General features: G+C 48.4%; 2 protein-coding genes and 1 long non-coding RNA gene across 8 annotated transcripts; 1 reads left to right on the forward strand and 2 right to left on the reverse strand.

Moving 5' to 3' along the window:
- Positions 1 to 29: 29 nt before the first annotated feature.
- NUDT2 (nudix hydrolase 2) lies at positions 30 to 14,422 on the forward strand. Of its 4 annotated transcripts, none has more exons than XM_072841705.1 (4): positions 106 to 254; positions 5,498 to 5,599; positions 11,787 to 11,920; positions 13,831 to 14,422. In XM_072841705.1, exons 3-4 carry the CDS (start codon positions 11,794 to 11,796, stop codon positions 14,145 to 14,147), a joined length of 444 nt encoding a protein of 147 aa, XP_072697806.1. In that variant the 5' UTR covers positions 106 to 254; positions 5,498 to 5,599; positions 11,787 to 11,793; the 3' UTR covers positions 14,148 to 14,422. The 4 variants fall into 4 exon arrangements, with proteins under 4 accessions (XP_072697805.1, XP_072697804.1, XP_072697806.1 ...); XM_072841706.1 differs by having other exon boundaries at positions 11,791 to 11,920; XM_072841704.1 differs by lacking the exon at positions 5,498 to 5,599 and having other exon boundaries at positions 30 to 254; positions 11,791 to 11,920.
- On the reverse strand, positions 9,783 to 15,427 carry LOC140641604 (uncharacterized). The gene is made up of 3 exons (XR_012038191.1): positions 13,770 to 15,427; positions 11,605 to 12,584; positions 9,783 to 10,036 (listed from the first exon to the last, which is right to left on the reverse strand). It is a non-coding gene; the product is annotated as an uncharacterized lncRNA (long non-coding RNA).
- Positions 15,428 to 20,199: 4,772 nt separating this feature from the next.
- Positions 20,200 to 27,709, reverse strand: MYORG (myogenesis regulating glycosidase). 3 transcript variants are annotated; one of them, XM_072841723.1, is made up of 2 exons: positions 27,537 to 27,709; positions 20,200 to 24,031 (listed from the first exon to the last, which is right to left on the reverse strand). In XM_072841723.1, exon 2 carries the CDS (start codon positions 23,957 to 23,959, stop codon positions 21,815 to 21,817), a length of 2,145 nt encoding a protein of 714 aa, XP_072697824.1. In that variant the 5' UTR covers positions 23,960 to 24,031; positions 27,537 to 27,709; the 3' UTR covers positions 20,200 to 21,814. The 3 variants fall into 3 exon arrangements, with proteins under 3 accessions (XP_072697824.1, XP_072697823.1, XP_072697825.1); XM_072841722.1 differs by lacking the exon at positions 27,537 to 27,709 and adding an exon at positions 27,367 to 27,526; XM_072841724.1 differs by lacking the exon at positions 27,537 to 27,709 and adding an exon at positions 27,277 to 27,526.
- Positions 27,710 to 27,960: the final 251 nt, after the last annotated feature.

Raw genomic sequence — 27,960 nt, forward strand, 5'->3', positions numbered from 1 at the left:
AGAGTCCTTCTTCTCTAGAAGACCAATCAGGGACCCGAAGAAACAGTGGGCGTAACTCTCACGCTGCGTCTTTCAACCAATCGTATCGCTTGAGTGAGGCTCTCGCGACGTTCTAAGTGAAAGGAAAGCCTCTTTGAGGCGGGTGGAAGGGCCTTTTGCCCTCTACTGTTGGTCGCTCTAAGCGCAGCCCAACAATCGGTCAGTGTACTCCCCCTTTCGGTTCGAGGCCCGCCTCCTGCCGCCCTGGGTGTTGGGTGAGTAGTCTTAGAGAGGGGCCTCTGGGTGTAGTTCACCCACGGAGGAGCTGAGGGTTGGAGCGATGGGATTGCAGCTGAATGAGCTTCCGTCGTTGCACCGTCAAAGGTGGACGTGAGGCGTGGGCCGGCCAGGCCCTCGGAGAACTTCAGTTTTCCTCTAAGCTCAGGGAGAGGGGAGGGCTCTGAGCCTTGCTGGTCCGCTTGGTGATGGGGTGCGGCGGCGGAATTCTACAGTTCCGAATTTAGGGATCGGCGGCGAGAGTGCCTTGGCCTCAGTTTCACTTTGTTGTTACTCTTTATGCCCCGTCTGCTTTCCAGAATAGATTTTGTATGTTTTAATTGTTTCATTTATTGAATGGATAATATCTTGGCAATTATAGCAATAGTAAAAAAAAAAAAAAAAAAAAAAAATCACCAGGTTGCCTCGGTGGCTTAGTGGGTTAAACATCTGCCTTCAAAAAAAAAAAAAAAAAAAAAAAAAACATCTGCCTTCAGGTCGGGTCATTATTCTGGGGTCTTGAGATGGAGCCCCTTGTCAGGCTCCCTGCTCAGCAGGGTGTCTGCTTCTTCCTTCTCCCTCCCGCGCCTCGTGCTCGCTCTCTCACTCACAATCAAATAAAAAAAAGTCTTAAGAAAATCACATCAGTCCCACCGCCTAAAACAGAACTTTCTTTTCCCTTGTTCTGGCCTGGTTTGGGCTCTATGTATTTGTTATTGTATCTCTGAAAGAAAGGAAGAAAGAAAAGAAAAGCAAAAATATTTATATATGTGGCAACTTAAACCGAATGCAATCAAATAGCCAAATGTAAAACGCAAATACAGAGTTGACGTTAAAAGAGCAATGATGGGGGTCAGGCAGACCTGCTTTTCAGTCTACCCAGACACATCTTTCCTTTTTCTTCATCTGAAAAACCCTGGTAAAGGCTCACAGGGTTGTTGTGAAGTTTAAATGAAATAAGGAAAGTAAAGCACTTGGCACAACACCTGACAAGCCATAACTCCTCAAAAAAAAAAAAAAAAAGTACCTATTACCTTCATAATAGAAACAAACAAATATACTAGCTAACGAGGCCAGTGGACTCACTGCAAGTGCCCAATTTAGCTCAAAACTTGTCAGAGAAATAATTAAGGAAACCATTTTTCAAAAGTGAAAATTCTTCCTAGTACTTTCATTGAAAGGAATTTATATCTTGTACTTTATATGTGAGGAATATAATGGTGTGGTGAGCAGTGTGCTTACCAGCAGTTTTGCTGAATATACGAAAAGCCATTTGATTCAACTATCAATAAAAGTTAAGAGCGTGCCATGAAAACATAACAGAAGCTTCCCGATGACCTTTTATGATAACGGATGAAAGTGACTCATACATATTCAGTACTTCTGATATGGTCCTATGTATACATTCTTTATTTTAAACTCTAAAACAGGGGCGCCTGGGTGGCTCAGTTAGTTAAACATCTGCCTTTGGCTCAGGTCATGATCCTAGGATCCTGAGATAGAGCCCTGCATTGGGCTCCTCAGTCCTTAGGGAGCCTGCTTCTGAAGCCGCTCCCCCTGCTTGTGCGTTCTCTGTTGAATAAATAAATTAAATATTTAAAAATATATGTTAAAAAAAACCCACTACAACAATCATGTAGAGGTTACCCTCATTTTACAGATGAGAAAATGAGGCTTAGAGAAGTATTTTGCTTACAGTAATACAACTGTTGAATTAGGGACCTAGGTGTTTCCCACTGTACAGTTAGCCATGCTTTTTCATGTTGTTTCTGCCCGAAGGAGGATAAAATGCTTTGAATACCAGATGCACAGATAGGCTTACCTAAATGGAGGAAGATGGCTTCCAGAAGTACCTATGTTGGGAGCAAGATCTTTCTCCAATAGGAAATTTTCACCTTGGAAAATGAAGAGATGGAATGAGATGATGATCACTGAACACAATTCCTTCAGTTCATTTACCTTGTGGGTAGTCAATAGCACTTCAAATTCATCTTCTCCCAAACAAAGCATTAGCTTACCTTCTACTCCCTACTCCACCAACTTCTTGTCACCCAAACCGAACAACCTTTCCACTCACCTTTCTTTCTCTCCCTCCCTATCTCCCACCCCTCTTCCTTGGACAATGAAACAAATACTGTTGGTTTTCTTTTTGAGATATCTCTCAAATTCATCCCTTCCTCATTCTCCTCCTCTCTGCCTTAATTTAACTCTATCATTTGTCATCTGGATTGTTGGCAACAGATTTGTAACAAATTGGTTCCTGCCTCCAATCTTCTAATCCATTCGCCACCTTCAGTGCTGCCAGAATGTCTTTGTAAAATGTCAATACAATTACCGGCCCTGCCTAAAAGGCTCCTCATTGCCTATAGAATATAAACTAAACTGTTTATTAGTGGAATGTCATTTTGTGCTTGAGAGCTTTTGCCCACCTTCCTCCTTTTGTCTGGAATGCTCCTTTCCTCCACTTTTATTCTGCCTGGTGAATTCCTAGCCATCCTTCAGAATCCTTGTGGGGTGCCCCTTTGACCCAAAGAAAATCACTCTCTTCTTTGCTTCCTTTCCATCTTACACATACCCCTATTTTGCACAAAACAAACTGTCAACTTTGTCAAAGTACCTTCTACTTTTCTGAGGCTGTGAACCCTTAGGAAGCTGGGGTTTATAATATTCAGCTTCATACCCACTCTTCAATCCCATCACGCTGCTGGTCGAGTAGGAGACACTCAACAGATGTTAGATGAGTAAGTAAATCCCTTCAGGCTCTAATATTAGAATTACCCATGTTTACTTTCTAGAACTGTACAGCAGATGGCACTAATAGGCCACTTAACAGATCCCCTTCACAAGGAATGATTTTTGTTCCAACCTTGTCTGACTTTGGCCTCATCCTAGAAGCTAATATTCATGCCATAACAGGTGAAATCTCCTGTTTCTGTCCTCAGCCAAATGGCAAAGATAGCAAGATGACTCAGCAAATTGGTTTCTGTCAGAAGAGAGTGTCAGGCAGGTGTCCAGGGAAAGGGGCAGTGAGGAAACATTTTCTTTGTCTCAATTTATTCACAGTAGTTGGGAGCTTTTTTCTTTTTCTCTTTGTGTTGTTGTTGTTGTTACAAGAAAGAGCTTTATTCAGAGATGGGCACCTCATTTGTGTTCAATCCTTTGAAAGGGTAAAGGGGAGTTAAAGAATCAGAAAAGACCATTATGATATGGGAAGAGAGGAAACTGAACAGTCAGAGTTGCTTGTAGGCAGGTGGAGGTGGCTTTCCTCCTCCCAGTGGAGTGGGCCTGGGCAACTTTCCTGCATACCAGCACCCCAAGTTAGTTGTGTGCTTGTTCAAGGCTAGCACTAAAAGTATTCCCAACACTTGGTTCAGGGGAACTCTCAGGCTACCTGGTATGGTTTTGAACATGTGATTTTAGGTTCCTGCTTCCCAGAGAAAAAACAGAGGACGCATAGAAACCCTTATCAGATAGGCAAAGTTTCGGGGCCTTAGGCTAAACTTTACCTCTCCAGGGTCATCTCTGAGCACCAGGACCTTCATCTATGCACCCTCTCCACCTCCCTCAACTAATACCTGTCCTGTGGAAAAGATTCCAGCTAGGTACCTTTAAAATCCTCTATGTGCATATAGATCAAAGACTGGGAATTTGGGAACTGGAAATAATTTTTATAAATTATTTGCATGTCCTCTCTCAGTACCATTTTGCCTTAAGCTCTGCTCTTTTACATTAAGCAGAATTATAGAAGGGAAAAAAATAAACACTTTGGAGTTAGGCTTACTTAGATTCAAATCTTCCCATTCACAGACCAGCTATGCTCTTGGGCAAGTATTTTAACCTTTTTGAATCTTAGTTTCCTCATGCAAAACTGAAGACAGTTGTGCTTATCATGAAGACTTGTCTTGAATATTAGAAATACACATGTGAAGAACCTTGCACAGGATAGCTGGCCCAGTGTAGATGCTTAATTGATAACATGGTGGCATGAAACAGTTTCCACTAAAGGGATTTTAGATTATAAGGACATGAGGAAAGGATTTGAGGTACTCTTTCTATATCTAAAGATGTATTTATGAGGCCTTCTTTGGGAGGTTGAGCTAGGCTTGCAATAGCACTCTGATTAATTTGATGAAAACATTGGAACACAACACATCAGTACAGCCGTTTATCTGTGAATTATTTTTTGGCACCTAGGTCCTGAACCTCCTCAGCTGTAAGGGAAATGTATATATAGAGAAAGACAAGAGCATTTTTCCTTAGCTTCTGGAACCTTCTGATGACATTGAGGACTTTTTTGTTCAGGTTTTTTTTAACCACCTAAGGCACTTTGCCACTTTTCTGAAGTGTGAATTGCCTGCTGTCAGCCTGGAGTTCTCATCTCTGCAATCCTGGCTGCAAGCATATTTGCATATTGGATGCTGTGTTCTTTAACCCCCTGAGGTTTGAATCCACTTGGAGTCATGTGTGTGAGTGCATGCGTGCATGCTGTGTGTGTGTGTGTGCGTGCGCATGTGTGTATAAGCTGGCTACTTTCAAACCCCAGGACAGTTTCAATCCATGGTTTCCAGAAAAACAGAAAACGTACAACAATAGCTCCATTGACTTTTATGTAAATGGCACTCTTCAGGAAAACACTGGACGATTTCCCAAAATCCCAGAACATACCCTGAGCATTTGTTTGAGTGGGATGTGGGGAGAGTGTTCTGTTGAGTCAATGAACATCTGTTGAAAGCTGCTGTGCTGGGTCCCAAGGAGACAGAGTGCATAGTCTGGCTCTTGCTGCCAAAGGTACAGATTGAGACTTACCAGACTAGATATTGTGCTTGTGGTGGCTTTGTACTGTGTCCACTTGGCTAGGCTGGAACTATGTTTCCCAGGATTCCCTTTCTATATGGTTCCAAGTTAGGGTCGACCTAAAGAAAATTTTGTGCAAGATCTGGAAAGCTGAAGTGAGGTAGCAGCCAGTACACTATGAAGGACAGAGTGGGATACCAAGCATGTGGCAGTGCATACCTTTTGATACTGACTTGCTGGTTCCCCTGTTGGTGCTGGATAAGGCACCCAGGGCCCCAGCTCCCCACCTCCTGCTCAGTCTCCTCCTTCAGATACTCTGAGTGCTGGGCCAGATGTACCTTCAGCTCTATGGCAAAGGGCTCCAGCTTCTCCTCTAAGTTGGGAAGTCAAAGGTTTCAGTTTGTCCTCAGGGGTTCTTGTCCTCATAGGATCTGGTTTGTTTTCACAGGTTCCAGTTTTCCTTGCTCTTTCCACTTCACATCCAGCTTTCCTTCCCAACTGCTGGCCTTGCTGACCTATAGAGACTTCGAGTTCACCACCAGATGCAGAGGTGACAGAGTTGCATGGATTACTCCATCAGCTTCCACAATTGTACAAGCTCTAATCCCTACACTAAATCCTTAATTGTCTCATAGTGTTTTACTTCTCCAGTCAAACCCTACAGAAGTTTATTCAAGCTATGCTAAAGGCCCAAAAGATGGAATGATTAGAAGCCAGAAGGCTTCACAGAAGAGGTGACACTGAGCTGCTTCTGAAAGCATGAAGGGGGCAGCCTGGGTGGCTCAGCAGTTTAGTGCCGCCTTCAGCCCAGGGCGTGATCATGGAGACCAGGGATCGAGTCCCACATCGGGCTCCCTGCATGGAGCCTGCTTCTCCCTCTGCCTGTGTCTCTGGCTCACTCTCTCTCTCTCTGTCTCTCATGAATAAATAAATAGAATCTTAAAAAAAAAAAAAAGAAAGAAAGAAAGAAAGCATGAGGAGGAAGTAATGTGTATAGGGAAGGAGAGAGAAATTCTAGAAAACAGCTGGCTCAAGCTAAGAAATTGAAAGGGTAGGCAGGAGTTTTGCCTTTCTGGAATAACTGTCCTCTCCGTGGGTCTATAGTATAGGTAGAAAGTGGACATCTGATCCTAGCTCTTTTGGTTCCATTGCAATGAACCATTGGTTGGTCTGGTTCATAGATGTGGTTACCCCTACACGTTGGTGTCTACTGAGATACATTTTTGCTAAGTGTGTCCTTGTCACTACCCTAAGCCTCTCCCCCATGGGAAAATATTGGCCTGCTCCCTTCTTTCCAGTGGCTCCGCATGGCCACCCCATGCTTGTCTCTTGGCCCCCCATTCAGGTGCTGTTGTTTCCCCATGATGTATTCGTGATGGCAGTGGTGTAGAGCAATGCTCTGGGGCTTCCTATCCAAGGCAGGGTCTCTAGTCTTGAATCCCTAAACTTACCTAGCGACTCCAATATTCACTCCATGGGACTCTACCCAAAACGGGAGCAAGGTGTCCTCCACCTGTAACTTGCTAATATTTTATGAGCTTCCTGATAGGAGGGCATGGGATCAAGTACCTCTTTCTGCCTGAACCTGAAACCAATAATTTGAAATCTCTTTTCACCAGTTCTGTGGTGACAGGCTGTTTCTTTTTGGTTTCCAGAATGGTGAACGTTCTTAGCATAAATAGGGAGACCAGGGAAATAGAATATAATGTTTTTAAAAGCCTGCTACTAGGGTACCTGGGTAGCTCAGTTGATTATGCGTCTGCCTTCAGCTTAGGTCATGATCTTCGGATCCTGGGATCAAGCCCCATGTGGGGTTCCCTGCTCAGTGGGGAGTCTGCTTCTCCCTCTGTCTCCTTTCTTTCTCTCTCTCTCTTTCTCTTTCAAATAAATAAAATCTTAAAAAAAAAAAGCCTACTACCAGTTTACATATGAATTTTAAACAAACAAGATCCTGTTATACATTTTATTCTGAATCATACCTTTTTCATTTGTCTGAAAATATTTTAAAAGCAACATATTTGGCTTTACCTTATTTTTTTAAGATTTTATTTATTTGAGAGGGAGGGAGAGAGAGAGAGTGCAGAGCAGAGCAGGAGGGAGGAGTAGAGAGAGAAGAAGGCTCCCCACTGAGCTGAGAACCCAACTTGAGGCTTGATCCTGGCCCCTGGGATCATAACCTAAGCCAAAGGCAGATACTTAACAGACTAAGCCACTCAGGCACCCCACTTCCTTATGTTTTAAATGGCTTCATAACATTCCCCATCATATAGAAAAACTGTACTTTATTTAACCATTCCTATATTGATGGATATTGTTTCTGCCTTTTTTTGATATTGCAAACAAGGTTGTCATGAACATCCTTGTGTATATGTCTTAAACATGTATTTCTGTATGTTAGATGCCTAGAAATGGAATTGCTAGGGGTAAGGGAATATGTGTTTTATGTTTTGATAATTATTACCAAATTGCCCTCCTAAGGGGATATGCTAATTTTCTCTCCTACCAATAGTATACAAGAGCACAGACCATTTCAAAAACCCCATTTGAGGGGCACCTGGGTGGCTCAGTGGTTGAGCAACTGCCTTTGGCTCAGGTTGTGATCCCAGGGTCCTGGGATCGAGTCCCGCATCAGGCTCTCTGCAGGGTGCCTGCTTCTCCCTCTGCCTATGTCTCTGCCTCTGTCTGTCATGAATAAATAAATAAAATCTTTAAAAAAAAATTTTGAGGGGCATCTGGCTAACTCAGCCGGTAGAAGCATGTGATCCTTGATCTCATGGTTGTAAGTTTAAGCCCCACATTGGGTATGGAGATTACTTAAAAATAAAATCTTTGTCAAAAATTAAAAAAATAAAATAAAATAAAATAAAATAAAATAAAATAAATAAAATAAAATAAATAAAATAAAATAAAATAAAATAAAATAAAATAAAATAAAATAAAAAAATAAAATCTTTGGGCAGCCCCGATGGCCCAGCGGTTTGACACTGCCTTCGGCCGGGGGTGTGATCCTGGAGACCCGGGATCAAGTCCCATGTCAGGCTCCCTACAGGGAGCCTGCTTCTCCCTCTGCCTGTGTCTCTGCCTGTGTCTCTGCCTCTCTCTCTCTCTGTCTGTCATGAATAAATAAATAAAATCATATTTATTCATGAGAGACCCACGGAGAGAGGCAGAGACATAGAGGGAGAAACAGCTTGATCCCAGGACCCCAGGATCACCACCTGAGCCAAGGCAGATGCTCAACCACTGAACCACCCAGGTGCCCCCTAAAATAAAATATTTAAAAACAAAACAGGGATCCCTGGGTGGCGCAGCGGTTTAGCGCCTGCCTTTGGCCCAGGGCGCCATCCTAGAGCCCCGGGATCGAATCCCACGTCCGGCTCCCGGTGCATGGAGCCTGCTTCTCCCTCTGCCTATGTCTCTGCCTCTCTCTCTCTCTCTCTCTCTCTGTGACTATCATAAATAAATAAAAATAAAATAAAAAAATAAAAAACAAAACTAAAAAAAATTTGAGATTATTTCCAATCTTAAAAAACTCGTTACAGGTTTCAAAACATTTGGAAAGATCACAGTGTTGGGTGCGTTTGGGTTTTTGGTAAGCCATCTGTTGGCAGTCCTGAGAATTATCCTGAATTGAGTTTCAATATGGGTCTGATTTTTGTGCCTTTGACAGATTCAGGCTCATCTTTTTTTAAAGATTTTATTTATTTGAGAGAGAGAGAGTGCGCACACGCACAAGTGGAGAGAGGGGCAAAAAGGGGGAGAGGCAGACTCCCCGCCAAACAGGGAGCCCGATGTGGGGCTCAATCCCAGGACGCAGGACCATGACCTGAGCTGAAGGCAGACGCTCAAGGCCAACTGACCCAGTGCAGTGCCCCCAGGCTCATCTTGATTAACAGCAAAGGAGCCATGGAAACCATCACCTCCTGCTCCAGCCATCCTCTCTGCATCAGCTCTGCCTGTCTATGTGCACCAGCTCCTTCTTTGGCCCTGGAATCTTTCAGATGAGGCCCTACTGACTTGCCTTTGCTGCACTTGAGACACCTGATTTTCTTTCAGTTCTGTCATCCCGCTTCAGGGCCTTTCCCCATGCTGTCCCCTCCACCTGGAACATGCTTTCTCCCCTCCTTCCCATTGCCAGCTTACCTTTTACTCGTCCTTACTTCTCTGCTCAAATATCCCTTCCTCCAGGAAACCTTTCTTGATCCCTCAGACAAGGTCAGGTTACCTATCACACATTTTTCCTTTGTAGCACATACATTATTGGCAGTTATTTTTTAATTTGCTTAATTGATTAAAATCTGCCTCTCCCAGGGTACCAGGGTGGTGCAGTCGGTTAAGCGTCCAGCTTTTGGTTTCAGCTCAGGTAATGATCTTGGGGTTGTGGGATTGAGCCCCACGGCCAGCTGTGAGCTCAGCACGGAGTCTGCTTGAGATTTTTTCCCTCTCCTGCACTCCTCCCCCAGCTCATGTGCACTCTCTTTCTCTAAAATAAATAAATCTTTTTAAAAAATCTGCCTCTCCCATTAAAATATGAACTGCATGAGAGCAAAGGCCTAGCATAGTACTTATTACATAGTATCAGTAAATATTTGTTGACTGAACAAGTGACACATTTTCTTTAGCGAGGCCTTACATAAGAGATCTTCCATATTTTTTATTACCTTGATGACGTGTCCCCCTTCATTTTTTTTTTAAGAATCATTTTACTCTTTTTTTTTTTTAATTTTCTTTTTATTCATTTATGACAGTCACAGAGAGAGAGAGGCAGAGACATAGGCAGAGGGAGAAGCAGGCTCCATGCACCGGGAGCCCGACGTGGGACCCGATCCCGGGTCTCCAGGATCGCGCCCTGGGCCAAAGGCAGGCGCCAAACCGCTGCGCCACCCAGGGATCCCACGTGTCCCCCTTCAGATAATGAATTGTTTTTTCGCTGCTGCAGATATTCCTACTCTTCTCCCTTTCTGTCTTTTGTTGTTGACATTCTTTTCTGAAATGGAAAGAAAAAACTGAAATGAAAAAGACTTAAGACTGAATTGGGGTGCCTAGGTAGCTCAGTTGGTTAAGTGTCTGCCTTTAGCTAGAATCATGATCCTGGAGTCTTGGGATCAAGCCCTGCATTGGGTTCCTTGCTTGGCGAGGATCCTGTGTCTAGCTCCCCCTCTGCCTGCTGCTCCCCTTGCTTGTGCTCTATCTCTTCCAAATAAAGGGGAAAAAAATTTGGGGGGGAGGAATTTTTTTAAAAAAGACCGAATTGCTGATTATAAAATTAATAAATGTTCTCTGTGAACTTCTTTTTTTTTTTGTTTTTTTGTTTTGTTTTTTCTTTTTTTTTTTTAATTTTTATTTATTTATGATAGTCACAGAGAGAGAGAGAGAGAGAGGCAGAGACACAGGCAGAGGGAGAAGCAGGCTCCATGCACCGGGAGCCCGACATGGGATTCGATCCCGGGTCTCCAGGATTGCGCCCTGGGCCAAAGGCAGGCGCTAAACCGCTGCACCACCCAGGGATCCCTTCTCTGTGAACTTCTAAACAATACAGAAATACAGGGACTAGAAAATGAAAGTCTCGCCATAATGTCATCCTCCAGAAAACACTATGAATGATGTGTATCCTTCCAGACATTTTCCAATGCATATTGAAACCTACTGAGGACTTATTACATGCCAGGCACTGTTCAAAAGCACTTTACAAGTTAAGTCATGTAATCCTCCCAGCAACCCTGTGAGGTAGAACTATTATTATCCTGTCTTACAGCAGAGGAAACTGAGGCCTAGGAGCAGAGGAAACTAAGGCTTAGGAAACTGATCACACAGTGAATAAGTGGCAAAGTCAGAACTCGAACCCAGACTGCAGCTTCACACTCTTGACCACTAAGCTAGTGTGCTGCTCATTGGGTGGGAAAGAGACTTTCTATTCTGTGCGCCTTTTCTTACTTTGAATTTTGAACCATGTGAATGTGAATGTGTAAAATTCTACATTCACAATGTGAATGTGTAAAATGTGAATGTGTAACATTCTAAAACATGGATAAAAGACTAAAAATAGGGACGCCTGGGTGGCTCAGTGGTTGAACAGCTGCCTTTGGCTCAGGTCATGATCCCAAGGTCCTGGGATCGAGTCCCACATCAGGCTCCCTGTGGGGAGCCTGCTTCTCCCTCTACCTATGTCTCTGCCTCTCTCTGTGTGTCTCTCATGAATAAATAAGTAAAATCTTAAAAAAAAAAAAAAAAAAGACTAAAAATACCAATAACAAAAATGTTTTTAGTACACCAAGCTACCTTTCCTATGTGACCCCTCAGGCCATCAGAAACCACATTGTTGGAGTCTCTGCCCCACAAACTCAAGCTGAAGGCTGAGGGAAGTGGAACCATGGGTTTGCTGATAACATTCCTCATCTCCCATTCCCAGCATCTCGCCAGGTTCAGACGATTTGCCTCTGAGGACCTCTGATCTCTTAACACGCATACCAGCCCTGTGTCTTAGCAGGGAAACCTGGAGGAGTTGGGATAGAGCTGCACTGACAGGGTAGGAGCCAGGGTCCTACCATCACTCACAAATCAGTCTCTGATTCCTGGCTTTCTCCAGCTGGTCCTTGGTATGCTGCCTTTTTCTGTAGTTGATGAGGTCACTGTTAGCTGATCTGTGCTACTCCCCAGTACCAGATGCTGCCCCCAGGATGCATTTTCCTGTTTCATGTAACTTCCAATGTCTCACATCTTCTTTGTTAAATCCTCAGATAGACCATGGCCCTGAGAGCATGTGGCTTGATCATCTTCCGAAGACGGCTCATTCCCAAGGTGGAGAATCCCACAATTGAGTTTCTACTGCTGCAGGCGTCAGATGGCATTCATCACTGGACTCCTCCCAAAGGTGTGAGGCAGAGGGGGCTGGCTCTCAAGTGCCGAGCATTGCTTGAAAAGCCACCTTACCAGGCCCCCCATAAGGCTTACGTCCCAGTGACTGTGCCCCAGAAGGAGGTGGGGTAGGCAGGAACCCTTGATCCTTTCTGCATACGTGGTCTCCATGCCAGCCTGGAGCTGGAAATAGTACTCTGTGATTGAATCCCGGAGCAGAGCAGCATGTGTGTGTGTGTTTGTGTGTGTGTGTGTGTGAGAGAGAGAGAGAGAGACTATCACTCACTGAAGCACCAGCCTCTGTGGTAAATGGGTAGGAGAAAAGGCACTGGGCTGGGAATTGGGGACCTTGGGGTCAAGTCATTACTGGGTTACAGGTCAGGAGCCCAGAGTGAACGGTCCCAAGATAGAAGGGAGCAGGGGCTTTAAAGGGGAGTGCCATGGGAGAGGGGCGAACAAGGATCAAGGGTGGGAGGAAAATAAGGAAAGGGGAATAGGAAATAAACTTTGCACATTTGTGTTTCACTAAGGAGAAATAAGGTGAAAGAAAGGGACAGAAGTGTCACAAATACTATGAATAGAAATATTCACACTTGTCTCCTGGTTGCCAAAGTCATACTGCTTAGTACCTCTCACTGAAAGATTTCAAAGGACCTCTCCAAATTGTGTTCTGCTGGGACCTAGGGAGAAATCACCTTGTTAACACTGATGGGTAGAATGCAGCATAGATGCTGTTGGGAAGGGCGTGTTCAGAAAGAATGGGTGGGGCATGGGAATCCGTGTCCCCTCTCTCACCACCAGCACACCTCTCACCACTGCCCCCCTCCCATGCAGTACTTACCCAGCTTTGTGTACATGACTGCATGGGTGCTATACAGAGAAAGTTCCCCAGAAGCCATGGACCAGACTGGGTTTTTACGTCCTGACTCCTGGTTGCTCCCTGTGGGAGCTGTGCAGCAAGCTGGCTCAGGGCACTGCTGTGAGAACCCCTGGGAAGGAGGGCGGCTAGGATAGTTTCTGAACCAGGAAGGGAACAGCTAACAATTCCTGCTCCCCAGGAACACCCGAACCCCGAGGCCCCCAGCAACTCCGCTGCAGCCATGTGCTGACAGAAGCTGCCAGACCCCTCCCTGTCCATCTTGGCCCCTCCGGGCAGGCTTAGAATTTGCAGGGGGGGGCCTAGAAGCAAAACTGAATGCTGCTTCCAGTCTGCAGAGCTTCAGGCTCTCATACAACAGTTTCTTGGCAGCTGTCTGCTTGGGTTTGGGTCTTGCCAAAAAAATTTCTTAGAACTGGCTCTCAGCTTGTCCTGAATCTAAGTTCCCATCAGGAATTTCCCTGTGAAACTGGAATCTGGCCTTGCTCAGTTAGAAAGATGAAAACAATTTGGAAAAGCCTTGCTAGCTACTTGGAAACAGCTGCCGGTGCCGCAGTGCAGGGCTTGGAGCCCGTCTGTTGACCCTGGGACTTCAGGGACCAGCTAAGACAACGTGAAGTCCTCGCTGTGGACGGTAGGCAAAGTGCTCCGTCTTCAGCCAGCTCTCATCTGCCAGGAAGACTGCCCCTCCTTCGGAAAATCGAATTAAGGTCTCCAAGGGAAAAGTCTCCCTGAGAACATGGAATGAGGAGAGCGCCAAAGGATAAGAAAGCAGAGGTCTGAGGGAGGCCATCTCTCTCATCACTGAAGAGCTGTCTTCTAGACTAGTCTTGCCAAACACTTGGTCTCTTTAACTCTCTACAGAGGAAGTGGGGTGGGGAGGAGGAATTGCCTGGACACTACCTGCTCTGTGCCCCATTCCTAGAGCCCCTTTAGCCCAGCAACATCTAGAAAAGTGACCAAAGACCCCATCTTTAAATCACCGGACCTGAAAATTCCACTTTGCTAAAGATTATCTCTTCCTCCTTTTCCTCTTTTTTCCTAACCAGGCCATGTGGAACCAGGAGAAGATGACTTGGAAACGGCCTTGCGGGAGACTCAGGAGGAAGCAGGCATAGCAGCAGGCCAGCTGACCATCATTGAGGGGTTCAGAAGGGAGCTCAATTATGTGGCCAGGAACAAGCCTAAAATAGTCATCTACTGGCTGGCTGAGGTGAAGGACTACGATGTGGAGATCAGCCTCTCCCAAGAGCACCAAGCCTACCGCTGGCTGGGGCTAGATGAGGCCTGCCAGTTGGCTCAGTTCAAGGAAATGAAGGCAGTGCTCCAAGAAGGACACCAGTTTCTCTGCTCCACAGCATCCTGAGCTGACCAGAGGAGAGTCATTTACTTCAGTAGGATCCTTGAGGGCCTTCTGAGATGAATACCGTCAGCTCCAAGGAAGGTTGTGTTGGTTTTTCGCTCATCATGGCAAAGAGCAGATAGGATAGTAAAATCAGCTGAGAATTCTAAGAGGAAAGGAAGGTCTCATCAGAGTGAAAAGGAAGACAAATGAGTTTTAAAAAAGAGAAAAGTCTAGGCGTGGTAAGTGCGTCCTTGTACTTTATAAATAAACTTCAGGCAGCTTGTCTGTCCATCTAACCTGTTGTCTTTCTTGGACTCTTGCCCTTGGTGGGGAGAAAGCTAGAGTAAAATGGAGCTCTGACCTTAGCCAGAGGGTGTCCTGTGTCCATGCACTATACCCCAGAAAAGCTAAGGGAGGAGTTGGAATGGGGGAGACGAGGCACTGCTAGGGTGGCTCTGCTGCCTCTGGAACTCCAAGCACTCTCACCACACCCCACCAGTGTACCTGAGACTTTGTGACCTGTAGTCAGACAGGATATACAAGCGAGTGGGACTAGAGTGCAGGAATTGGGTTTGTTCTACTCGCTAATGTATCTGTCCCCAACACCGGCACATATGTTGTAGGTGCTTGGTAGATACTTCCTAAAATAGAGACCCAAGGAATTTGCGACATAGTCCAGGCCGTAAGAGGGAGACGAGGGACAGGCAGCTCTGGACCACCAGGTCAGTGACACATGGACCCAAACCTCACAGCCCAGCCCTGCCTCCCAGAGTCACCATGGGCCATAGTGACCTAAGGTCACTGGCAAGAGGCACGCCCAGGCCAGGGGGACTCTGCTAGGCTACCCAGCAACCCCATCACTCCACCGGTGCACTCCTCACCTGCAGCTGCCTTCTCCACTTTTAGCAAGCTCTCATCATCGATGTCTCTCTCTTCCTACCTTCTCCCTTTCTCTCCAATTCCACTTGTAAGACCCAGAGGCACAAGAGTTGGGTCTCAGCCCTGTTTTCCCTTGCTACTAGGGCTCAAGGAATGCAGGGCGGGTGTTAGATCCTCCAGCCCTTCCAGAAGCTGTTAGCAAATGGATTCATGCAGATTTTATTAAAGGGTTGTTGCCCATTGAAGTGCAGAAGGTTGGATGGGAAGGGGCATTGGCAAAGGTCAATTTGGATTTCCAAGGTCGTGAACAGCCACCTCTGAAGGAAAGAGCAGTCACCCAGGTCTTTAGCCAGGCTTCCAGATGTTTTCAGTCACTGGCTCTCTGTGCAGACAGGGCAAAAATACTAGCGAACAGGATCTTGGAGCACCGCCAAGGACCTGAGTAGTTTTGTTCCTCACCCCTCTGAGCAGTGCTCTCTGAAGGAGGCCTGCTGCAGGAAGTTTTTGGAGCTTAATGTTCTCTTTCCAGGCCAGCAGGGACCACATCCCACTGATTTAATAAATGCTGGCTGGGCAGTGGTGCCAAACCACAGACTAGCTGCCTCCTAACAAGGGTTGGCCAGCCCCGTGCTCTCAGCATGGGAGGCTGTTGAAGTTCAAGATGCTAAAACCTTATACATCCGAGTTGGAAGGGACCTGGAAAATGACCTAATTTTGCTGCTCATTTTTATAGCTGGGGAAATTGAGGCTTAAGAAGGTAGATGGCCCTGGCAGATAGGTACCTTACCTATACCTTAAGAAGGTAGATGACCCATATGTGAGGTGCTTTGAGGATGAAGTGCGCAAGGGAAGTGCTTTAGAATACCATGTATATGGCTTTGAAGTCATTCCTCTGGGCCTTACAGAGTTTTCCATTGAAACACAGGTACTTTGGTGAGGGGAGCCCCATAAATTGTATTCATCCACTTTTGGCAGGGAGAATTGACAGCAGGGTGGAACCAGGGCATGTGACAGGAGGTGGATGAGGCCAGAGAGAGTGGAACTGAGACTGGGACATGGCAGGCAAGTAGGCTTTGTCATCATCCCCACTTTGCTTCTGGCCAGCTCATCCAGAGATATGGGACTGAGACCACAATTTCCCCTTCAATCTGAGGCCCTCCAAGCTCCAGAGCATGTTCTCCTGGAAGCCTTCCCTAATAACCACCCACCCTATAAATATTATCCTGTTTCCCCACCTATACCTGAAGAGGCTCCTCTTGGAACTCCACCTGTCTACCCCAGTACTGCCTCCACCACCACAGGGTGAAGAAGCATTTAACAGATTTACCCCTGCCAGAGGGGGCCCTGGAAAACTAAAATGCCCTCTTGACTCCCAGATGTGATGCCTTATACCCACATGGTAGGCACTTTGCTGAGTTGAAGACCCAAAAGGAATGAATTTATAATGGTAGTTTGGGTGGTAGGATAGAATTTCAATTAAAATACTTTTGGAGTCTCATACTTATATGAGACCCCAAGTGGGGCTCCCATGTTTGGGGAGCAGAGGCTTACATTTCCATTGGTCCAGACTGTGGCCCAACCTGTCCCTTTTCTAGAGGAGGGCTGTGCCAGCACCCCCTGTTGTCCCGTTGAGGCTGTGCTGTAGGTGCCCAGTGAGACTGCTCTGTGCCTTCCTCTACCCCTTCCCCTCCCAGCCCACCTCCTGCTCAGGATTATGTAATAGGAAGTTTTCAATTGGACTCCTTGAGGAAGGAAAAGGGGGGCTTGGGAGGGAAAAACAGCATAAGGACACAGAATACAGAGGCACAATCTTCCTGTTCTTTAGACTAGAGACTCCCAAGGACGGAACCCCCTCTCTGTCTTTTCCCATTCCTCGCCCGACCCTAGCCAAGTTCAGGGCTTGCCACTTAATTAAGGTCATGAATTCTCCCTTCCCCTAATGGGTAAAGGAGTCAAAAGATACAAATTTCCAGCTATAAAATTAGTAAGTCATGGGGATGTAATGTACAGCATGGTGACTATTGTTAATAAAACTGTACTGCATATCTGAAGGTAGCTAGGAGAGTAGATCTGGAATGTTCTCATTGCAAGAAAAATATTTTTTTGGTAACTATGCATGGTGACATGTTAACTGAACTTACTATGTTGATCATTTTGCAATACATAGAAATATTGAATCTTACGTTGTACACCTGAAATTAATATAATGTTATGTCAGTTATATCTCAATATATTTAAAAAAAAAAAGAGGTCAGCCTTTGTTTTCCCCTATGTTCCCTTAAAATGGTAAAGTACACTGAAAAAAAAAAAAAAAAAGGACTCTCCCTTTCCCTCAAGCTGCTGGGAAGATTCTTGGTTATGAAGTAAATGACTAGCCTTAAGATAAAAACCAGGTTGTTCCTTGGGAGCTGGGGTGTGTGCCAGAGAAGGGAGGGTGTCCGCCGAAGCCCCACTGAGTTGGACAAAGACAGGAAAGGAAATCACCCAGTTAGCACTGTGGGTTTTCTTCAAGGCTGGGTCCAGGCAGACCTCCCCTTGCAGGGATATGCTGTGCAGCTGTTCTCAGAACAGAAGGTAGTATTTCTTCAAATGCTTTTCAAACTATGTTCATAAGTATGTGTGTGTGAATAAAACAGAAACAGAGGCATGAGAAGTATTCAGATATTAGAGGCCTTGAACATCAGAGCTTGGATATTTTTCTAAGTGATTTGATTGAATTTCAGAAAGATTTCCTTAGCTGCTATATGGATTAGGTTGAAGGGTTCAAGAATGGAAAAAGTTAGGGGGCCACTGCAGTGGTACAGGCTAGCATTAATAAGGGATTGGAGAGGTCAGCATTGGCCTTGAACCTGAGGAGGGGAGAAATGACCAGAAACCTGGTGAGGCGAGCCAGCAGAAGGCTTGCTCTGCAGCCAACTGGGGTGAGGGACACTTGACCCAAACCTTGGGGAACAGGGCAAAGACCCTCAGAAAACTTACATCTTGGGTTTAGAGGGTTTGGTTAGGGTTCAGCTGATTCGTGTGGTTTTGGAAGGGAGGCTAAGGCAGACTCTCAGGGTACACAGGGTCACAGAATGGGAGCACTGGGCCCCAGTTCCAGATTTCCTGCAGTGGCCACTCTGGCCCTCTCTCCATTACCTCTGGAGGAGTTCCTCATTCCTGCGTATCAGTCCCCACCAACAAAACCCAGGACTACAGGGGAGACAAATGAGGAATTCTGGCCATACAAGGGTGCTGGAAGTCCCATGAAGTAGAAACATCCCCCTCCATCCAGATGTGTGGAGAGACATAAATTTGGAATGCACAAGAGGATGGGGCAGGGATGGGGTGCTGGACAAGTCTGGAAGGGACCAGAATAGGGGAGAGGTAGCTTCTAGCCCAGTTCTTCACCTTCCCCTATCTCCCAAAATCCAGCTCTTTCTCATGGCTTCTGCCATTCAAGTCCCTCCCCCCCCCCCCCCCGCCCCGCCACTTCTTGACCCAGAACCACTGGGTGGCAGCTTCAGAGATACACATTTCAGCTGTCTCCCCATCTTTAGTGGTATATAGACTAGGGATGGGCCGTGCCTTTGAAAGGTAGGACAATATGGGTAGGAAATTCTAGGTGTCTGGATGCAGAACATGAGGTTCCAGTCTATTCTTGGTTACTAATCTTCTGCCAATACCCTCCTCTCTCAGTGCTTCAGTTTGTTCATCTGTGCTTTTGTGATTAACAAGAATGGCAGAAGCCTAACTAGAAACCAGACCTCAAGCCAAGGGCCAGTTTGATGGAATTGGCAAGAAAAGAGCACTCTTCCCTTTGGCCCTGTCCCAGCATACAGTGAGTGCTCAGTGGGTATGGTCTGCCTCCTCCCCCATCTAGGCTGTAAGACACTGCTGCCGACCCTTAATGCCCTTTGGAAGGGTATATGCCACCTCCCCCATGCCAGATGGCTTTATCCCTCCTCATGCCATCTTAGCACACACTGCTCCATCTTGGGCTGTCCACTAGAACCTTCTGCAACTATAATCTGCCCTGCCCACTGGTCACATATGGCTTTTGAACACTTGAAATATAGCTAGTGTGCCTGAAGAACTGCATTTTACATTTTATTTCATTAACTCATTCACAAAAATTTTTAAGGATTTTATTTATTTATTCATGAGAGACACACACACACAGAGAGGCACAGACACAGGCAGAGGGAGAAGCAGGCTCCATTCCATGCAGGGAGCCTGACGTGGGACTCGATCCCGGGTCTCCAGGGCCACACCCTGGGATGAAGGTGGTACTAAACCGCTTAGCCACCGAGGCTGCCCTAATTCATTTTAAAATTAAATTTAAGAAGCCACATGTGGGTAGTAACTACCACATTGCACAGCACAGGTTCTAGGTGGAGATTCTCTTTGTTTCTTGTTTAGCGTCCCTTGTCTAAAATAAGAGTTGATAGGAGTTACCATTTATTGAGGACTTACTCTTTGCCAATTTTTATCTAAGTGCTTTACAGGCACATCTCAATGAATCCTAGAAATTCCATTCAAAAGATGAAGAAACTGGGGTGGTTAGGTGCCTCAGTCAGTTAAGCATCTGACTCTTGATGTTGGCTCAAATCACAATCTTAGGGTCTTGAAATGGAGCCCCGCATTGGGATCTGTGCTGGCCATGGAGTCTGCTTAAGATTCTCTCTCTGCCCCTCCCCTATTCTCTCTCTTTCTCACTCTCAAAAAATAATAATAATAATAAAGATGAAGAAATCAAGGCTCAAGAGGTTGGTTAAACTGGCTTTAGACTGTACAGAAAGCAGGAGGGCCATTCAAGTGTGAATCATGTTCTCCAGCCACTTAGGGAAACTTCTAGGATTCAGGCTGGGTCTTCTGCCTCTACAGTCACTCCCCAGCCTACCGGTGGGTGCCAGGGCCCCAGTAAGTTCATTGAGTACTGATTGGTGGATGCTCTTGAGAGAAAGAAGGAAGCTAATTAATTTACTCCCCATCTCCTGAGGACCCAGGAATCTCAGCTCCTGACATCCCATTTTCAGATCTCTCTACTCTTGCCTTTTTCCTGGACTACAGTGTCCTCTGGGTCACAAACTTGGAGCTCAACTGGGTGCTCTGTGTGTCACAGGTAGGTCCAGAGGAAGCTGGGAGCTAGGGCCCGGAAAAATCCTTGTTATTTTTGTATAAAAAAAAAAAAAAAAAAAACCAAGAAACTGTGTCACGGTATAATAACTACCTTTTATTGAGCACCTACTTGTGCCAGGCACTTTACATACATCTGTGCTTATAATTCCCGCAACAACCTGGGAGGTAGGCATTATCATCACTGTTTTACACATGAGGAAACTGAGGCTCAACAAGATTAAGTGGCTCACTTAAAATCACACAGCTTGTAGACAAGTGGTAGAATCAGCATTCAGGACGGACATCCATGAGTGCCCCCAAACTCATTAGGCATTCTTCACTCAGGGTTAAAACAGAGGGGGTGGAGGAGTGGGCCAAAGGATGCATTCTTTAGGGGTTGAGGGAAGCTGAGCCGTGCCCTGTTTCCCACCTCCCCATTCAGGCAAGCCACTGCTTCCTCAGACTCAGCTACAAGGTCAGAGAAAATTCACTCTGGCTGAGGTTGATCTTCTTAGAAAGAGAAAATGGCTGAAATGAAAGACCTTACCCTGTCTATTTACAGGTGTTGATGTGCACATGGGGTTCGCATGCAGAAGCACGCCACCACCAGAGTAAGAATATCTCTCCCTTTTAGGCCACACCCCTGCCATGTATGCAGGAAGCGAAGCAGCTGAGAAATCATGAAAGGGCTGTTTATTTCCTACTAGTGTACTAGGGACATCAACCAGGAGGGGGCCAGCTCAACGATCAAAACCTCCAATTTGCTCCCTGCCCCTCTTTCCAGGCTTTGCCAGCTTCAGGAGTGTTGTGTTCATTCCATGGATTCAGGGACACATGGTACCTCTCTCTCTCTCTCTGTCTCTTTCTCTCTCAGTCTCTCTCTCTCTCTCTCTCACACACACACACACGCGCGCGCGCGCGCACACACACACACACACACAGATTCTTGAGTTAAGGCATCAAGTCTGGCCTGAGTGGCCTTGCAAGTCCTTGCCCATGAGGCCATGGCCCTGGCCGGGGCTGAGCACATGTGTTTACCTAGATGGTAAGGGCAGTCTTAGGAGTCTCTTCACAAATGAGGGAGAGCAGTGATGGCTCCCCGCTCTGCTCAGTCATCCTGTCCTCTGGGATGGGACCTCCTCCCTCCTCTCAGTCTGTTGGCCAGACACCTCCAACCCATCTCCCCAGCTGGGGTAGGACCAGGTCAGCCACACTTCAGGCCAATACTGGGAACTCTGGCCCTGGCTTCCAGCATCAAGAATGTTCCAAGAACATAAGTGTGGCAGGGGCTATTTTGGGATGTTGAGGATCAAGTCCCCACCTCAGAAGGGCAAAGATGGCCATTCAGGCCAGGATGGAGGGTAAGGTTTCTTTTTGTGCTTTTAAAACACAATCATGCATAACAGGAGGATAGCTGACTTTTCCCCTCTGAGTTCTCTTCCACCTCAGGGAAGAGGTTTCTGCAGACTACAGTAGGTGTGGAGGGAAAAAGGGGCTTGAGGATTGTGCGTTAGAATGGGAAGTTGCTTCAGTGCCCTCTCACCTGGCCCTACCCCAGCTGGCTGGAGCATATTTATGTCAGCTCCCACTTAGTGGGTGGTGCAGAGGTGGGGACTTCCTGGGGCTACACGGTGTGGTTGTGATGGAGGGTTAAGGGCCTGCATGAAGACAGAGGTTAGGGCTGTGGGGTTCCTGGGTCCTGGACTGGGTCAGGATGCCCAGATAAAGTAGGCGACCTCGTCCAGGTCGACGGGGTAATCGGTGAGCAGCACTGGGGTTTTGTCAAAAAGCTCACCCTTGTAGCTGCGCCACTTGCCTGCAGGCAGGTAGACGTCTCGCTCCTGCTTGCCTGGCTCCAGTACTGGCGCCACCAGCAGCGTGTCTCCGATAAGGAACTGCGAGTCAATGCGGTGTGCCGTCTCATCCCCGGGAGCGATCCACCAAAGGGGGCGCACGATGGGGTCACCTGTGTCAGTGACCTCACCAGCCAGCTCAAGCAACAACGGCGCTACCAGCGAGGCCCTCAGTGCGGCAAACTTGTGCGCGATGGCCACCACTTCGGCATCATATTGCCAGGGCGGGACTGAGAACTGCATAGCGGGCATGAAGGCAGCCACCTCCAGCCAGCGCACGTAGAGCTCACGCTCGGGCACGTCGCTACTGCCGGCTGTGCGCTCAGACACTGCGTTGCCACCCACCATATCGGGCAGGATGAATGGGTAGCCCAGCATGCTGACGGTGAGCACCGCGGGGATGAGCGAGCGCAGCCCCAGATCGTAGCCCCACACGGAGTCGCGGTCCACTAGGCGGAAGAAGCACGAGATGTTCTGGGACTGGTAGCCCACGCGGACCTCCGCCAGAGAGAAGAAGGGCAGCGCCATTTCAGTGTAGCGTCGGCTCCATATGCTGGGGTCAGACAGCGGCCTGTAAGTGCTGAAGTCCCGCGGCAAATAGCTGACTTCTCCTGCATCAAACTTGAAGGAGGCCACGGCATAGCGCGAGCGCAGCCGCCGCAGGTGCCCTTGGAACCAGTCCCGAGCCTCCGGGCGTGTGAAGTCCAGCACCGCGCCGATGCCATTCCACCAGCGCACAAGCGCGGGCAGCCGGCCGGTGGGTTCACGCACAAACAGCTCGCGTTCCACTCCTTCACCAAAGCACGACGAGTTGTAATTGACAAACGGGTGAACCCAGAGCGTGACGCGAAAGCCGGCATCACGCAGCCGGCGGAACATGTCGCTGGCATTGGGGAACTTGGCCTCGTCAAAGTCGAAATCTCCATAGGCGGGTGTGTACATGTCGTCTATTTCCAAGTGGCTGCTGTTGAATCGGTGCTGGCGGATCTGCTGGGCGAAACGTTGCACTTTGTCCTGGTCCACGGCACGCCCATACAGCACCCACGTGGACCAGATGGGGTCCCGGAAGGCCTCAGGTGCTGGCACCCTCGAGGGCTTGTTGAAATAGCGCCGAACCATGTATTTATGGATGGAAGTGACGTCAGAGCCGACGCACACGCGGTAGCTGAGCTCTGGTGCGGCAGAGCCGCCCGCAGGTGGCTTGTAGGGCGTGTTGTGGTAGCGTGCCTGCAACCGCAGCGAGCGCTCGGTGCTGTTCCAGCCCAGGTGGAAGGGCACTGAGTCGTTGACCTTGATGGCAGCCGCACGCGACGACAGCCAGTAGCGCTCGAGGATGCCTCCGAATGCGGCGTCGGAGGAGTAGACATCGCTGGTGACGAAGGGCTGCGGCTCCTGCTGGCCATCCAGGCGGATGGGCCAGTGCTGGGTCCTCATCTCAGCACCGCCGTACCAGTGTGCCGCTGCATCGCCCAGGAACATAGCGTGTTCCACCGCGCGCCCCGGGGCCGCCTCCTCCCAGCGCACGCGGTAGCACATGACCGTATCCTTGGGCCTCACCGTCTGGATGAAGAAGTGCAGGGGGCGCCCATCGGCTGTGCGAGAACAGCCGAGGAGAGCGCCCTCTCGGCTGCAGGAGTCGAGGTCCAGTGCACCTGAGCGGAAGGCCAGGCGGAAGACCTGCTCGCCCTTCTGGTTGCGGATGGAGAAGCCTCCTCGGTTGAGGTCCAGAAGCTCCGTGCGCAAGCGTTCTGCTTTGCGTAGAGAGGCGCTGTAGTAGCACCAGGCCACCACTGCGGCCAACACCAGCAGCAACCCTAGTACCGCGGAACCTAGTAGAGGTTTCAGCTCTTTGGAGGGCTTGGGCTTGGCAGGCGAGAAGTTATCAGGCAAGAAGGTGTACATAGCTGCGGCGGCGATGGCCTTGGGGCTCCTATGATCTGCGTGGCTCCCAGGGCGACGGCGGGGGTAGGCTTGGCTCTTTTCCTGAGGGTTCTGGGGCATCAGCCCCAGTTACGGAAAGAGTGGGCAGTGGGACCACTCGACGAAGTTCATCTGAACTTGGACTGCCTGATTCTGGAAGGGGAACAGAGAAGTAGAACGGAGCTTTCTCATTCCATAGTATTTCCCTTTGCTGCAGCAGAAGGAGGAGTTGTATACTTTGGGAAGGTTATATTACCGGATGTAAGGTCTAGGGCATAAAGGCTTGACCCTTACCGGGACCATCTGTCTGTGTCTAACCCACTCTTTCTCATGAGCACCAGTTTTTGTCAAAATTAGTCAGGACTCCGAATGGGGAGGGACAGATGGCATGCATCCCCATTTTTCTGGTGGAGGAACAACCAACACAGGGTCAGGGAACTATCTAGGATCACAGAATTAGCCAGGCCTCCCTGGATCATACATGGGGGCATTTCTGACAAGAAGGGGAGGGATCTGCAGAAGGCCATGGTGGGAGAGGGAAGCTCTTTAAGATCAATCGCAGGGCAGTAGACTGGTTTTCCTGTCCAGGCAGGGTGGATAGGAGAGAGGAAGGGGGAACATCTCAGGCATGGAATTTAATCTTGAGTCAAAAGCCAGGTTAAATCTGGAGATTAGAGAAGATACCCAAAGCCAGACTTAGTCTTGGGCCTGGTTTGGAGAGGGGCAGGGTTGAATCTGTACATTAGGGCTGGGGTAAAAAGTCTAGCATAGGGGCCATGGTGACTTCTCAGATTACCTTCTCTTTGCTCTCAAAACTCCACCCTGTTCTCAGCAATTGATCACCAAGTCCATTTCCCTGCCAACCTTCCTGCTCTCCCCCTGGCAACACATTTGTTGGCCAGCTTCCTCCTGGCTTTGTGTCTATACTCACCCTCTCTCCTGCTGCCCCTGCCCTACTTTGGGCACTCTCATTTCTCCCATGTATCATTGCAGTACTTCCCCCAATAGGCCTCCCTGCTTCCACCTTCTTTTCCCCCAGTGCCTTACTCATGGCAACCATGGTGATCTTTTTAAAGCACTTATGAGATTCTATCTCCCTACGTTAGAGAGCTACTCATGACCCCCAGAATTAAGTTCAGAAGTATAAGCTTTACAATCGAGGGGCAAGGCATGATGTAGTCTCATCTGCTTTTCTGATTCCATTTCCAGCCAGGCCTATCCTATGACCACCAAGCTCATTCCTTACCTAACCTAAATACTTCAGCCATCTGCTCTAGGAACTTTCACCTACCCACACTGGGTCAATGTCTCTCCTCCACCTATCAGCTATCCAAGGAGTGGACACTCCCTGCTGCACACATACACTCTCATATATTGTATGTTAAACATATGACTGCAAAAAAAACCCATAGACTTTGGGGAAGGGGGTGGCAGGGTGTGTCCCAATCTACTGCCCAAGGCCACTGACCCTATCTCAGCCCTTACGGCAGAGTTCAACAAAGAAATAGCACCAGCCAGATGCACACACAGACATACACACTGCCAGCCAGCCAGCTGCCCATTTGTTCCAGCTGGGAGGAAAGAGAGAGGGAGACTGGCAAACAGTAATTAGCCTCCTCTCAGATGCCAGTGTCTGTCTCTAAGTCCTTAGCTACTTCCAAGGAGATGCCAGAACAGCACAGGGTCCTCACCTCCCCCACCTCTCCCATGCAGAACAGAATTGTGATCCCAGATGTCAATATACAGCCCACTACATTGTCTCCCTCCTCCAGGGAGATATTATCTCAGGGCCTCATTCTCTGTGCTCCTTCCTCTCAAATTTCCAGGCTGGTCAGTTCCAACTGGTCTGGAACAGCCTCTCACTCTCACTCTTTACCTCTCATCCCACACAATTTAGCTTTCAAAACTCCCCCACCCTACTATGGCTTCCCCTACCTGTAGGCACAGGTCAGAAAAGCCCTGCTGCAAGAGAATGCACACAGTAGCATTTAGCTGATGCCCTCAAGCTAAGCAGAACCCAAAGAAGGCCTTAGGTGGCCCAGGCCAGACTTGTTGTACATTAATGTTCATTCATTCAGGACAACCAAGGCCCCATTCTGGGCACTGAGGGAATAAGGGGAAAGGGTCTATATCTGAAGAGGACAGAGAAGCCCTCATCTTCAAAACTTTTATATTGGGATGCCTGGGGTGGCTCAGCAGTTGAGTGTCTGCCTTCAGCTCAGAGCGTGATCCCAGGGTTCTGGGATCAAGTTCCACATCAGGCTCCCTGCGAGGAGTCTGCTTCTCCCTCGTCTTATGTCTCTGCCTTCTCTCTGTGTCTCTCATGAATAAATACAATCTAAAAAAAAAACAAACAAACCCCAAAACCTTTCATATTAAGTCAACCCATTTCCTGAAGCATAGGGAGGCCACCAAGATGACCTCAAAAGCCCTTTCTGATAGGTTCTGAGAATCTTAATGTTCTAGGATTCCAAAGGTTTTTGGTGAAGGACAGGGGCCCACAGTCCTAGGCACCCACTCCATGCAGGCCCTGTGCTGGTTTCCCAAATGCTACCACAGCATCTAACCCTAACAATAATACTGAACAAGAGGCAGAGCTATAGTGCCTATTCTACAGATGAAGAAACTTGTCCAAACAGAAAAGGAATTTGTTTGAAGTTACTAGGTAGCATGGTTGCCTAAATCCAAAGTCCCAGCTTAACCCCCCACAGCATAATTTTTAGGAGATGAGAGATAAAGGTCTGACTGGCTGTCTGAATGCAGCAGAGGAAAAGAGTTTTGAGGGTCAGAGGGTGAGACAGGATCCCCATCAGATGAAATGTGTGCATAGTGAACCCTATCTTCTGAAGGGCTGGTGCTGCTGCTTGCTCCAGAAAGACTCCTTGGTGTGGGAAAAGGGCAATTTTAATGGCATCTGGTACAGAGGCTATGGAGGAGGAACTGTGGTTCCTGTATTAACAGCGCTAGAGACCCCTGTAATCTGCCGCCTCCGTCATCTGGCCAATCACAGGCTAATGCTGGCAGGTGGGGTCCGCCGTGGCCAAGCCTTTCCCCACTTGACACTAGACCTTAGTCTTGGCTGCGGGCCCTTAGCCGGATCCAAGGGGGAGGGCCCGGCCCGACACCAAAGGGGGGAGGCCATGCCAAGCCGAGTCGTTTGTCGCACATAATTCCGGGGTGGTGGGGAGATGTCAAAGGCAACTCGATCCAGCCCATCTCCCTTTGCTCCCCAACTACGGGATGAGAGGGGATCGAGTGACTGCGCCTTCAGCTTGGAATACTCCACCCCCACCCCAGCGCTACAGCTACAATGTCCGGAGGGACAGACTGAGGTCAAAGGGCCGGCCTCCCTCTGGAAACCACCACTTGAGGAGGGGCCCAGGTGTTCAGGCTCGTACCCCTTCTCATCAGAGGGAGCGAAAGTTCAGGAAGTGTGCTTCCTCAGCAACCTCCCCCCCCCCCCAGGGCCTCCCCCTGGGCTCACTCACGGCAGTGACCCCAGAAGTGGGGGTGAAGGGAGGCTCCTGAAGATTCCCTCCACGCTAGCTGGACTTGGGCTGCCACGGCGCGGCGCGGGGCGCTGCCTAGCAGAACAGCTGAGGCCCTCCTCGGACCCGCCCTCCTGCTGCTCGGCCACGCCCCAGTCGTTTGGTCTCACCTCGGGCCTCGGAGTCCGGCCCCGCCCCTGGCGCTCGATCCCGCCTACATTGTCACGTGGACTTGAGGGCCCCACGCCTTAGCCCCTACCTTTCTCCTACAGCTCTGTGCCCACCTCCGGGCAACTCTGGCCGGCCACCAGCCGGGTGTCCCCTGGCTCCGCCCCCTGCCTGCTGGCCCGCCCCCCTGGGCAATTGCTTACCGCGTGCAAGCGGGGCTCTGCCCCAGGCCTTCTGGGAAATGTAGTTTTGGAGAAAGGAGCAGTAGTGGAATGTCGGGGTTCTCGCACCTCTAGGCTAAATGTGGTATGCATATGAGGAAGAGCGAGCGGCCGGGTAAAGGGGTAGGGCTGGCTCTTGGGATTCCTTCTTCTCCACATTTGGGCAAGTAGAGGCCATCTTGGTATAACGCTCTCACTAGCTCTT

This window comes from Canis lupus, chromosome 10, assembly GCF_048164855.1.
Source record: "Canis lupus baileyi chromosome 10, mCanLup2.hap1, whole genome shotgun sequence".
NCBI classification, from domain to species: domain Eukaryota; kingdom Metazoa; phylum Chordata; class Mammalia; order Carnivora; family Canidae; genus Canis; species Canis lupus.